General features: G+C 43.6%; 1 protein-coding gene across 2 annotated transcripts; it reads left to right on the top strand.

Annotated features, from left to right (window-relative positions):
• The first annotated feature begins 59 nt into the window (after positions 1 to 59).
• On the top strand, positions 60 to 12,005 carry LOC111141740 (cleavage stimulation factor subunit 1). Of its 2 annotated transcripts, none has more exons than XM_022494533.1 (6): positions 60 to 200; positions 3,409 to 3,609; positions 5,201 to 5,478; positions 5,625 to 5,822; positions 6,644 to 7,034; positions 9,958 to 12,005. In XM_022494533.1, exons 2-6 carry the CDS (start codon positions 3,441 to 3,443, stop codon positions 10,215 to 10,217), a joined length of 1,296 nt encoding a protein of 431 aa, XP_022350241.1. In that variant the 5' UTR covers positions 60 to 200; positions 3,409 to 3,440; the 3' UTR covers positions 10,218 to 12,005. The 2 variants fall into 2 exon arrangements, with proteins under 2 accessions (XP_022350241.1, XP_022350242.1); XM_022494534.1 differs by lacking the exon at positions 60 to 200 and adding an exon at positions 320 to 376.
• The last annotated feature ends 1,759 nt before the right edge of the window (positions 12,006 to 13,764 follow it).

Below are 13,764 nucleotides of genomic sequence, written 5' to 3'. Positions count from 1 at the left end.
GACAGCGCGCAGGCGCACTTGCCCGGTAAGGCCCCGGAAGTGGTGGAGCCAACCGCCCGCCAGGCTTTGGCCGTTCTAGCGCCCGCGGTGCTCTCCGGGATCCGACATTTGTCCACAAAACAGCATTTCCCTAGTGTCAATCAACGTTGTCGCGCAAGAGGTAAAGTCGGAGGAGGTTAAGGAACCACTCGAACGCTCCAGTAAGTAAGATGGCGAGAAGGGCAGGAGAGAGTGAGGCCGATCGATAGCGCAGCGCTCGGCGTTTCGCCCTTTGCGCGTGCGCAGGGAACGTGCGCTCAGAGCGATCGATTGGGCAGAATTCGCGCCTCCATTTTTTCTGGGAGAGAGTGGGAGATCGAGAGAGCCGGACTAGAGGGTACTGGGGGCCTGGGATGCATGGAGAGCGGCTGGTGCGGTTCGCTGGGGTCTTTATGGGATCACAGGAAAGATGAGCGGGGCGGGAAGGCCGTATAGTGAGAGGGTTGGCATGCGCCCTGAGTTGCCAGGCCGGGCCTGCACACCCCCTTCTGTTCCTCGAAGGCCTCGCTCCCACCCTCACTCCGTCCTTAGTTCGCTTCTGCCGCGGGATGGTAGCGGAGCCTCGTGAGGGGGCATGTGTGTCCCCGCCCTGATCCCTCTTCCAGTTCCGGGTTTAGACAGTTCTTACGGCTTGTTCTTCCCGTCCTCGGCGTCCTCATCTGCAAATTGGGGGTGGTAATTAGGCACTTAGTAGCCCAGCGAGCGAACGTTCTGTGAGACTTGAGAAGCGGGCCTCGTCCTTTTCTTTCTTTTTCTTTGTGTACCCCGTGATGCTCCTGGCGTGAGGGCAGAGGCGGGAGAGAATTGTGGTTAAGTTCTGGGCTCTGCTGTGGGCATTCCTGGCGGCCACTTGACGCGTTACCCAGCCACATTTTATTTTCAGTTTCCTAACTTCTTTGTGCCGGTTTCATCTCTTTTGTGTCCAAGTGTTGTCTACACAAGCATAGATTTGTATACAGTTGTTTCTACGTGTGCTTAAATACTTCGATTTCATTCAGTGAGCTAACGCTTGTAAAGTGCTTAACACTGTGCCTGGCAAGTACTTAATAAATGTTAGCAGCTGTTATTAACACCCATCAGTGCAGCCCAGTAAGGCCTGGAGCTCTGAGGTCAGATAGCCTGGGTGAGTTAACCTCTTTGCACCTCAGGTTGCCTATCTCTAAAATAGGATTAGGTGAGTATTAAGTGAGATAATGCATACAGGTTGCTTGCACGCTGTGTGTTATATACTACACTTGTGCCTAGTAGATTTTAACTATTATTAGATTTTTTAAAGATTTTTATTTATTTGAGAGCAAGAGAGGGAGCAAGAGCAGCAGGAGGGGCAGAGGGAGAAGCAGGCTCCTCCATGAGCAGGGAGCCGGATGCGGGAATGGATCCCAGGACCCTGGGGATCATGAGCTGAGCTGAAGGCAGACGCTTAATGGGCTAAGCCACCCAGGTGCCCCTGTCATTAAATTTTCAAGGAGCGCTACAGGTAGTCATCAGCAACAACACAGTCTAGAGTTAAACCATCTGTATTCTAGTCCTGGTTTCTCCATGCACTCGTCGTGGGACCTTGGACAAGTTATTTTCCCTTCTAATCTGTAAATAAGATTACAGGGTCTCCTTTACAGATTGGTGTTGAGGACTAAGTAAGAAAAAACATGCTAAATACTCAGTGCCTGTTAGTTATTCTTATGACCAGTAGCTTCAGTTATTCTCCAGAGGGAGTTAGAAAACATGGTTCCCCACCCCTTTACTATAAGACACCCTTCTTTCCAGAATCTTTCCCAGTAAAGTACAGCAGTCCAGGCAGGGCTAGTGTTACTGCTCACTCCTCCTTTCTGGTATTCCTCTCTCTCCCCTGTGCTCTGACTTTCAGTTTCTTGTCTGCCTGCAACTTCTCTTCTTTATTAACAGCCCCAGACTCCTGTGGCCTTCTGATAGCTGTCCAGACATACATATACATACAAACATTGATTTTTGGAAGTCAAATTATGCACTCATGTTCACCATTTGTACTTACTTTTTTTGCATAGACCAGAAACCATCATCTGCAGTTTTCATTTTACCTTCTAAGGGAGATCTTAACCACTTCTGAACCAATCTAAGGGCATAATCCTTCAGATTCTTGCCCTTTTTTTTTTCATGTTTTTATTGTTGTCTTGGCCATATCCTTTTTGCCAGTATTTTATTAAGCAATTCATCTTTGGATCTTTCCAAAGCATTCAATTTGATTTCGTTTTCATAGCATTGTGACTTTTGTGCCCTTGTGTTTCGCTTTACTATGTAATTATATTATGTAATTTAACAAATTTAGTTACCTTAAAATGTGTTTTAAGAATGAACATAACTGGGGGGTGTCTGGGTGGCTCAGTCGGTTAAGCATCTGCCTTCGGCTCGGATAATGATCTCAGGGTCCCGGGATCGAGTCCTGCATTGGCTCCCCGCTCATCAGGGAGCCTGCTTCTCAGTCACACAATCTCTCTCTCTCTCTCTCTGAAATAAATAAATAAATAAAATATTTTTTTTTTTAAAAAGGAATGAACATAACTGGGGCTCCTGGGTAGCTCCTGGGTAGTCGTTAAGCGCCTGCCTTCAGCTCAGGCCATGGTCCCAGCGTCCTGGAATCCAGTCCCGCATCGGGCTCCCTGCTCGGTGGAAAGCCTGCTTCTCCCTCTTCTACTCCCCCTGCTTGTGTTCCCCCTCTCGCTGTGTCTCTGTAAAATAAATAAATAAACCCTTTTTTAAAAAATGAACATAACTGACATGAGTAAACATGTAGCTCAGCTGGTGGAAACACTAGCGTCTAGACTTTAGCAATAGCAGCTGTCTTACCTATTGCAAAAACCAGTGTCTTTTTTTTTTTTAAGATTTTATTTATTTATTTGACAGAGATCACAAGTAAGCAGAGAGGCAGGCAGAGAGACGGGGGGAAGCAGGCTTCCCCTCTCCCAGGACCCTGGGATCATGACCTAAGCCGAAGGCAGAGGCTTTTAACCCACTGAGCCACCCAGGCGGCCCAGTCAGTGTCTTATAACAGAAGAAATAGAAGATTCTAGGATAGCAATATAGAATAAAAATGGCAAGCAGGTAGTTTGACAGAAAAAAAATTGATGAAAAGTTATGTAATATTCTGTAAATATTAGCTAACATGAATTTGAATAACATGATTTCAATGCTCTGCACACACCATTCTTATTTAACCTTCACTAACTTACTTAACAGCTGAGGAACATGATCTCAGAGGAAGGAGGTTGATGACCAAAGATGACGCGACTAGTAGAGCTGGGATGTGCTCCCCGCAAGTCTGACCAGATTGCTGTGTTGCCTCTGTGACTTACTAGTGCCTCTGCCCTTCACCATCCCTCTTTTCTCATCTTGCAGCCGGCAAGGAGATTGTCTTCCTCTTTTCCAAGATGTACAGAACCAAAGTGGGCTTGAAGGACCGCCAGCAGCTCTACAAGCTGATCATTAGCCAGCTGCTCTATGATGGCTACATCAGCATTGCTAATGGCCTCATTAATGAAATCAAGCCTCAGTCTGTTTGTGCGCCCTCGGAGCAGCTGCTGCATCTCATCAAACTAGGTAGCTTTGAATGCAGATTCATTGATTCCATGACAAGGTTCCCAATGTTTTCGCAATCAGAATTGTTCAAGATTATTTTTGTTTCGTTTTAGTGCCTAGTATGTGTCAAGTACAGGGCTAGATACTGAAAGAGTAAGCAAACTCCAGATAATGACGATTTCGAGCTGGTTCTAGCCTCAAGCTCTGTATAAGAATTATCTGAAGCGTTCTTTCATTGTGATATGGTTTCAAATTTCAGCTCGAATGGTATTTCAGAGAGTCGTCTTCTCCTCTTCTAAAATAACCTGCTATCTTCCCCATACCTCCCCAGGTACTCTAAAACAACAGTTCCGTTTCTGCCGTAATAGAATCACTGTCTGAAATTTTCTTCACTGTTTCAGGTTGTTTCCCACGCAGTCTGTACTCCCCAGAAAAGATAGTAAGCTCAGTAAAGACCAGGATCTTGTCTTGTTCAGCAGTATATCCCGATGCTTGCCTGGGTTGTAGAAAGCACTCAGTAAAATATAGAATGACCATAATGTTTATACCCTTTGACTTAGCAATGCCAATTTTGATAATTTTTGTACGAATTTGAGGAAATAAAATGAATACAACTGAAATACCCAAAAATAAGGAGTTAGTTGTGAGTATTCTTGTATCCATCACATTGGGTCCGGTAACATGATATAGATAAACATTACACTGGCCAGATGTTTATTCTGTTTGAGTAAATGAACAAGTTACAAAATACCATATAGTGTGGTTCTATTTTTAAGAATTGTAACAAAGGTCCAGAAGAATTTCATTCCACCATGTTAACAGTAACTATCTCTGGGAGATCTAATAGAGGATCATTTTTATTTTTGTGTTCATCTGTATTCCTGATTTTTCTTATACTTAATAAACATACTGTTTATGTGATATGTGAAGTTATTTTTAAATTTAAAATGCATTTTCTTGAGAAACTTCTGTTTATTTAAATATCAACATTCTTTCAAATATGTTTCACTAGTGTTAATGCTAACAATGTATCTGACTTAATGAGCCTCAAAGCTGCTACTAACAAATCTCAGCACTAAAAATACTAAAATACAGAATGGGGAAAAAATGGACAGCATAACTACAGAATTGCTTTTTTTTTTTTTTTTTACATTTCTGTAGTTGTAATTAAAGTAGGAAATTTTGGAGGCAGAAATTGGGGGAGCTGATGGAACCTCTTGGAATCTAAGCTTCCGTGATCCATACTACCTATAGGGTTGTCACTGTTCGTGCACCTCGGTCAGAGACATATTTTGTGAAGGGCTAGATGCCCTGCAGCTCCAAGAAAGAGTAAAGTGACACTGGATCCAGAATTTTGTCTTGGCTTTTTAAAGTAACATTTCTTCATGCACTTAATTTTTTTTTTAAGATTTTATTTATTTATTGAGGGGAGAGACCGCATGAGCAAGGGGAGGGGCAGATGGAGAGGGAGAAGCAGGCTCACCGCTGAGCACAGAGCCCAACGCAGGGCTCGATCCCAAGAGTCTAGGACCATGACCCAAGCTGAAAGCAGACACTTAACCCACTGAGCCACCCAGGCGCCCCTCATGCACTTAATTTTTATTCCTTTCAGGAATGGAAAATGATGATACCGCAGTTCAGTATGCAATTGGTCGTTCAGATACAGTTGCCCCGGGCACAGGAATTGACCTGGAATTTGATGCAGACGTCCAGACCATGTCCCCAGAGGCTTCAGAGTATGAAACGTGCTATGTCACTTCCCATAAAGGACCGTGCCGCGTAGCTACGTACAGTAGAGATGGGCAGTTAATAGCTACTGGATCTGCTGACGCTTCCATAAAGATACTTGACACAGAGAGAATGTTGGCCAAAAGTGCCATGCCGATAGAGGTAACAATGCCAGTGACGTGTGTGCTGTGTGCCTGTTGTTCACTGGGAGAATGAGAGACCAGTAGACCAGACTTAACTTAGCATAGTTGGGTACTTTGAATCAGACAGATTTTAGAGTTTGAGCACCTATTTTCTCATTGGTCTAGGTCATGATGAATGAGACTGCACAGCAGAACATGGAAAACCACCCAGTGATTCGAACGCTTTACGACCACGTGGATGAAGTCACATGTCTCGCTTTCCACCCAACAGAACAGATCCTTGCCTCTGGCTCAAGGGATTATACTCTTAAATTATTTGATTATTCCAAGCCATCTGCAAAAAGAGCCTTCAAATACATTCAGGTTAGGAATGTTTGGAAAGGAGCTTTACATTTTTTTCTTAAAAACAAAGAGTTGTTATTGTATGACTATTCCCTTTTTTAAAGTAGGCTTAGTGATCATCCTATAAAACAGGAGCAACAAGGACACATGCCGCAGCTTGCTCTGGAATCTGATTTGCACGGACTCGTGGTCCGCATGCTTCCTGTGCCCACCTCCGTTGGCTGGTCAGGACTGCTAGCCACAGTTTCTGCAACAAGGGTTCACAATCTTTGTCACTTTTTAAGGGTTGCAGAACCCAAAACAAAACAGACCAACTTGGCTGAAGTGTAACTTAATGGCAATCAAAAAATCATTCCATTGAAACTATCAGATGTTTCCCGGAAAAGTGACATTTGGTACTGTATTTTGAGTTTGAAGCTCAGAAATACTAATGTTTTGGTAGTGGCTTCTACCTTTTTATAATTTAACTTAGTTTTTTTACTCAATATTTGGGGACCCAGGACAAACTGAAGAAGCTCTTCCCATGTACAAGTTGTATTTATCCTTGTTCATTCATATGTGAATGTATCCTAGCCCGATAATGTTCCATTCTGAGTTCACCCGATGTTAATTTGCAAATAATGAAGCTCGCTCCTGCGGTTTTTGGAATAAATAATCTCACCAGTAAATAGTTTTTAAAATCTCTGTTCAAATGATACTCTAGAAAGTTCATTGTTCCTTCTTATACCTGTGTAACATCTGACCATTGTCTTACGTATTCTTTCCATCAACGAAATACTTTCCGCATTTCCTCTGGATTTAATTGTTCACCAGTTGGTTACTTAATTTCTCTGTCCTAACAGGAAGCGGAAATGTTACGCTCCATCTCTTTTCATCCTTCCGGAGACTTTATACTTGTTGGGACTCAGCACCCTACTCTTCGGCTTTATGATATCAATACATTTCAGTGTTTTGTCTCATGCAATCCTCAAGATCAACACACCGATGCTATATGCTCCGTGAATTACAATCCTAGTGCCAATATGTATGTAACTGGTAGCAAGGACGGCTGCATCAAGCTATGGGATGGTGTTTCAAATCGATGCATCACAACTTTTGAGAAAGCCCATGATGGTGCCGAAGTTTGTTCTGCCATTTTCTCCAAAAATTCGAAATACATTCTCTCCAGTGGAAAAGACTCTGTAGCTAAACTTTGGGAGATATCGACAGGACGAACCCTGGTCAGATACACAGGTATGTGAAAAATTGCTATTACTTAACGTTTCTGAAGCATTTTATGGTTTCCAGAGCTCTTAAATCCTCACGAGAGCCACACAGTAAATGTATGCATTGAGCAAGGCAGATGTGATTCCTCTTTTAAATAAGAAATCGAGGGGCGCCTGGGTGGCTCAGTGGGTTAAAGCCTCTGCCTTCGGCTCAGGTCATGGTCCCAGGGTCCTGGGATCAAGCCCCACATCGGGCTCTCTGCTCAGCAGGGAGCCTGCTTCCCTTCCTCTCTGCCTGCCTGCCTCTGCCTACTTGTGATCTCTGTCTGTCAAATAAATAAATAAAAATTAAAAAATAAATAAATAAGAAATCGAGGCTTAGACATTAGGTCATTCAGCCAAGGCTGCAGTTCGTAAGAAGCAGAGCTGGAAATAGAACGATAGTTTCATAACCTTATTCTTCTCCATGCATTATGGCTTAAATGAGATCTGATTCCATGCAATTAACATTTGAGATTCTGGTGGTCCATTTTTAGACCAGTGGTCTGCCTTCTTTCCTCAAACATAAGAGCAGTCCAGAGAAAAGCCTGAGCTAGTGCATCACAGTAAATATATGCATTAGGGAAAGAAGGCTGAGAGGGAAGATCTTGGCCTATTCCTAAGAGAGCCGGTAACCCTAATAGTTACTTGGGCAGTGAATGTTGGTAAAATACTGTGTCTCATTCCCTGTTCCTCGGAGCTGCAAAGGCTGTTTTTTGGTAGAAAACCTCCAGGAAACTTCAGCTAGTTTCCTGTGTTGTGAGATGTTTGTGTCATACACTAAAATCACCAGCACCAGAACTTAATAAGAAAACAATTTATAAGGGCCTGGCTGTGGTGGTTATTAGTTAGCCTTTTAGAGAAGAGAAGTGAAGAGGTGGAGACTGAAACATCTGAACCACTAGGGAGCAGCCAGACCCCCTCCGATCTGTCTCCTGGCGGCCAGAGTTCGCTTCCTGCCGTCTGTCTGGCTTCTGACACAGGGTACAACTGACAAGTCTTGGGGAGAGTCATTTTTATCATAATTCTTGGTGACTTTGTTGAAACACTTTTGTATGGAGCTATTTTGAAGAACTTCTTTAATTCTTACTGTTCAAGGACTGTGTGCTTGTTGCGAAAAGAAGATACAAAAGTGATCAGAGTGAAAGTGGGAAAGCCTCCTCCATCTTCAGAAGTAACTGAGTGCAGTGTGTCAGGAAGGGTGCACGCTGGAGTCTCGAGATTTATTGTTTTTTTTGTCTTGTGACTATTGGGATGTTTCATGCTTACATGTGGCTGATGAGTTTGTTTTGGTGGAGAATTGGGATTTGATGTCAAAATGAGATTCTACGGAATTTATATGCAAATTCCCTCATTTTCTAATTCACAGGTTAAGATTCCATGGCAGCATGCTTAGATCTGTGTTTCCAGCTCGAGTGTCTAGTTAGAATTCAAAGGGTTCTTGAAATATTGAAAGACAAGGAAAGACTATCAAGCGTTAGAAATTTCAATGTTAAAAATTAATTCAGAACACTAAAAGTGCTGAGCTAGGGAAGCAGTACGCAGATCTTGTGAAGTGGGCACATGCACGGTCAGCGAGCTCCAGGAGAGGGCAAGGTGACTGGCAGTTCTGTAAACCTAAGAAATGGGAATGGAACTATCTCTCTGTACGCGTCAGGTGGTGGGAATTTATAAGATTGCTATTACTTTGTATTGATCAACATTTTAGGAAATTACATATCCTATTGTTAGTGTCAGCTGGTAAAGTATTTCTACTGGGCAGGTTGGTGTCCTGTATCAAAATTTTCAGCATTGGACCTACGAGGTGCACTCTTAGAAATTCAGTCTAAAAAGACTCTGAGCAAGCGTGCAGGTGCACACACAGCAAGGTTCCGTGCCAACAAGATCTAGAGTAGCTGAAAGGGAGAGAATTAAGTGAGTTGTTGTTTGGCATCCTTTTCACAGTATGCAGCCTTGAAAAATAAACACCCTGCAAAGCTCTGTGTGTGTTGTACCCTGTGCAGATCCTGGCAGCCACCGTGTGAGTGGGTGCTGTCATTACCCTCCACAGAACAGAAGCGAAATTGAAGGCGTAACAGAGCGGTGTGTTCTGTCCATGTTCGCATCACTTGTAAGTGTTGAGTCCGGATCTGACACCAACACTTGTATTTTTATCCATTAAGCCATAGTCCCTCCTCATAGAGGAGCCCATCGAGTGAAAGCAGTGGTGTGTGCTCTGCTTTACAGATGACGGACAACGTACAGAGATGCGGAGGAAGGGTGTTCATCAGAATACTGACTCTGGGTGCAAGACTATCAGGCAGTTGTTCTTTTTTATGCTTCATACAGTATTTTAAACATAAAATCTGTATTTTCCTGGTCCTAAAAAAGCCTAAAGGTTCCTTTTGGAGAGAAGATGTCCATACATCCCAGTAATTCTGTTTTAGGAATTTAATCAAGGAAATAATGTGTTCGGTACAAAGAACTTGTCACAGTGTTGTCTGCGATCAGATACAAACTAAACGCCTAGCCGGAGAAGAATTAACTAGTAACAGTGCTTCCTAAAATGGTGCATCTTGCAGCCAGTAAAAAACACGGAAGAACAAATGCACCTAACAAAAAGTTGATTTAAACTGTGACAGAAAAGACATATAGCACCAATTCTGTATCTTTTCTTAAGATGTTTTTATGCCAAGAGGATATCAGAGCGTTCACAGTTAGTTGCCCAAGGTAGCAGGCTGGGGGTGATTTTCGTCTGCATGCTTTCCTGGAACGTCCCAAGTTGCACAACACATGTGTATTCCTTCCATTTTAAAACGCTGTTTTGCCAGTGACGGGATAGTTAGCCAACGTGCGAGAGTCCGAGGGTGGAAAACATCAACGTGGACGGCCAGCCTTGGCACTCAGACCCGTAACCTCTCATCTCTGTGCAGGTGCCGGCTTGAGCGGGCGGCAGGTGCACCGAACACAGGCCGTGTTCAACCACACCGAGGACTACGTGCTGCTCCCCGACGAGAGGACCATCAGCCTGTGCTGCTGGGACTCTCGCACGGCCGAGCGCCGCAACCTGCTCTCCCTGGGCCACAACAACATCGTGCGCTGCATCGTGCATTCGCCCACCAACCCCGGCTTCATGACGTGCAGCGACGACTTCCGAGCACGGTTTTGGTACCGGAGATCCACCACGGACTAACCCGCCTCCAGGATCTAGGGTTCTTTTCTCGAGGACTGCGCCCCTCCTGCCCCCGCGCCCCGTCACCAGTTCCGGTCGTAAGTCACTGCACCACCTGGCAGTTGTGCTGCCATCTCTCCATCCTTCTTGGATTTGTACAAAAGAGTCTTTTTTTACCTTGATGTAGAATCATGGTGGGAAAAGTTGGAAACGCAGATCTGTGCAGTGGTTCTGCATTCACTGATTATTACAGTGTGATTTTCATCGGTTTTGTAAATACAGGACTTGCCATTTCTCTTGAATCTCTTGATCATTTGAAGAAGGATAGAGTATTAAAGTGCTTTCTAGATCTCAACTGAACCTGTCCCGAGGAATTTTCATTTGGCAGTTTTGTCACCTTTCGTACCTGTTCTCCACCCTCCTTGTCCATGTGTCTCCGTGCAGAATACATATCGACCGACAAGTGGGCACACAGCTCTGAGAATCGAGTGTTGTGCCGTATTAAAACTATTTTAGAGCATCCATCAGTTCTATCCTAAAATGACATCATTCTGATAATAAAGCTCAGATCTCCAACTTTAGTGTTATACTTTTTCACTTCGGTAAAATAACGGCCAGTTTTTCCTGAAGATTTGTAGGAGACAAGATGTTTCATTGTACCTCCCACATTGTCCTTTCAGTGCCTGCAGTGCTTATCTTCAGTGAATACTTCTAATAAGATTATTGCTGGTCTATAGAAAACCTAATTGAAGATCCATCCAATCTAATCAAAATTAGGTGATCCCGGCCACTGCTGCTCGCTCCACTGCTGCTCGCTCGTTTCACAGATGATTAATACCGATTGTCTCTGTTCTTGTGTAATTTTAATCTCGTTTTTCAGTTCTCTTCAGCATGAATCATCACTGCTCATCGTGGATGCGCACAGCAACTATGTTCTTGGAAGATTTTTGCAGTTAACCAACCGATGGGGGTTTTCTTTTTCTCAAAACTTTTTAGGATGTGACACTATTTCTCTGGATTCAGCTCAGGCTAGATCAGGGAACCCTAACCTCCCCTCCGAAAGATAGACTTTGGTTTATATTTATCCCCAAATACAAATACCTCATGATCTGGGTAGGAGTATCTAGAATTAGAATTTAGGGTCATTTGATAAAAATATTAAATAGATTAAAGTTAAAGTGTTTTATGTTATAGGAACTTTAAAATCTTCTGAGGTTTACTGCATAAAAATTCTTCCTCAGTCTGCCTTAAGGATCATTTCAAGTCTTTGGACTATGAAACCATCTTGGGCATTCTTAATGTGTTAAATCAGAGTTTTAGTTCAGATTTCCAAAGAGCGATACTTTTAGTCTATAGGGAGTTTGGATTTGTTTTTATTCTGTGTCTTGATTCTCCAGCATTTGAACTTGGCCATCTGCGGGTGCTGCTTTCGTAAGATTGGAAGAAACCTACTGACTAGGAACAAGAATAACCAGTTCTGTAGAAAATTACCAGCCCAAACGCCTCGCTTCTTTTTTGGCTGCTGCTTTTGCTTTCAACCCTATGAAACTACAACAGAGGTTGAACATTTCTGCCTCCTTCTGCTCCAGCACGCGCACTAGAGGGACCCCGAAGCATTCCCGATTTACGCTCCGCTGGGTCTTCTTAACTGTTGATGAATTTAAATAATGATGCCTGCTTCTCCAGTTTCTGGAACGGTCTCAGCGGTGGATCTGTAGTTTCAGGACTCCCCCTTACAGGATCAGGATACTGTGTGTGTTTCCAAAACAGACTCTTTTTTTTCTTCTTTTAAAAAATCACATTTTGGGACACCTGGGTGGCTCAGCCATTTAAGCCTCTGCCTTCAGCTCAGGTCATGGTCCCAGGGTCCTGGGATCGAGCCCCTCATCAGGCTCCCTGTTCAGCCGGAAGTCTGCTTCTACCATCCCCTCCCTACTCCTGCTCTCTCTTGCTATCTCTGTTGATATCTGTGTCTCAAATAAATAAAATCTTTTAAAAAATAAGATCACATTAATATTTTGAACTGGTGTAAAGGCCAGGAATATTACATGGACTTGACATCAGCATGTCATTAACTGTACCACATAACACCCTGGCCTTCACACAGTGAATAGTAAGTCAGGGTCAGAACTTAGAACTTCCGTGTTATTTTTTTAAAGATATGTGATTTCTAAAATAAACTTTTGTATATAATGATAATTTAAAGCTAGTTCATTTTTTTTTTTGGACCTTACTTTGAATGTTTCCATATTTAAACATGTATTCTCATATAGCAATTATGACTTTGGTACTTTTCATACTGTTTCTTTAGTGTTTTGTTCTAGAAGTCAGATTTTTTTTTTCAGCGTTCCAAAATTCATTGTTTATGCACCACACGCAGTGCTCCATGCAACCTGTGCCCTCCATAATACCCACCATCAGGCTCACCCAACCCCCCACCCCCTCCCCTCCAAAACCCTTGGTTTGATTTTCAGAGTCCACAGTCTCATGGTTTGTCTCCCCCTCCAATTTCCCCCATCCCACTTCTCCTCTCCATCTCCCCATGTTCTCCGTGTTACTCCTTGTGCTCCACAAGTAAGTGAAACCATATGATAATTGACTATCTCTGCTTAGATGTCAAATTTCTATAGCCAAACCTCCTTTAGCTATGTGCCTTACCTAAAACTAAATATAATTCCATATCTTTTGATGACTCAGAGAAACCAACCTTTCTCCTTAGACTTCAGTTGAGCCTAGGAAAGGTGATGTTGTGGGGTGGGGGAGGTGTCTCAGCAACAGATTTGGGGCGGGGGAGACTTCTGTTTCTGAAAATATGGTGAACCGGATACTCTCAGAACCCTCTCAGCACACACCTGTACAGAATTTATTTTTATTTTTAATCTCTAAATAGCTGAGCTAGCAATAAGTTCTCAGGGAATTTTTGAGAGGCAAAAGCAACCTGAGAGCTCAAATCTAGATAATCAGGAGCTATGGCGCAGCCATTTGCACTGAGGACATTTGTCAAGCCCCTGAAGCCGAATGATTTCTGAGCTGTGACCTCAGATGGTGGGAGCTTTGGTCCAGACCTGGAAGGAAAGCGTAGAACCTAGAAGGAGCCCCATTCCCTGAAAGGGTGAACTTGACAAAAACTATGCCTCCTGGGAAGAGGAAAGCTGCGTGACTGGGTGCTGGCTCGGGTTTGTGGGGCGGGTCTTCTCTAACAGTCCCATCTCACTTAAGGTGGGAACAAACAACTCGCACTACCTTTGTGGCTGGAGACAAGCAACCCAAGAGTCTAAAGCCAACACCAATGAAGGAAGAACACAACTTTCCCCCAGGCTCCAGTGCTCCCAGATCCAGCTCTGAGAATCACTGGGTCATAATCAAGTATGTAAGGAAACTGCCCCCATGAGGAGAAGCAGTAGAAACTAGACCCGAGAGTCAGACTTGAAGACTTGGAATTAATCAGATGCATGGTATGTGAGTACATTGACTATGAAGAGATGAAACAGGACTGAGAACCAAGAGACTTTAAAAAGTGACCAAGAGGGGCGCCTGGGTGGCTCAGTTGGTTGAGCGACTGCCTTCG

Source organism: Enhydra lutris, unplaced genomic scaffold (genome assembly GCF_002288905.1).
Source record: "Enhydra lutris kenyoni isolate GAN:26980312 unplaced genomic scaffold, ASM228890v2 scaffoldscaffold6, whole genome shotgun sequence".
NCBI classification, from domain to species: domain Eukaryota; kingdom Metazoa; phylum Chordata; class Mammalia; order Carnivora; family Mustelidae; genus Enhydra; species Enhydra lutris.
Note: the sequence above shows the minus strand (reverse complement) of the source record. Positions and strands in the feature narration are given on the sequence as shown.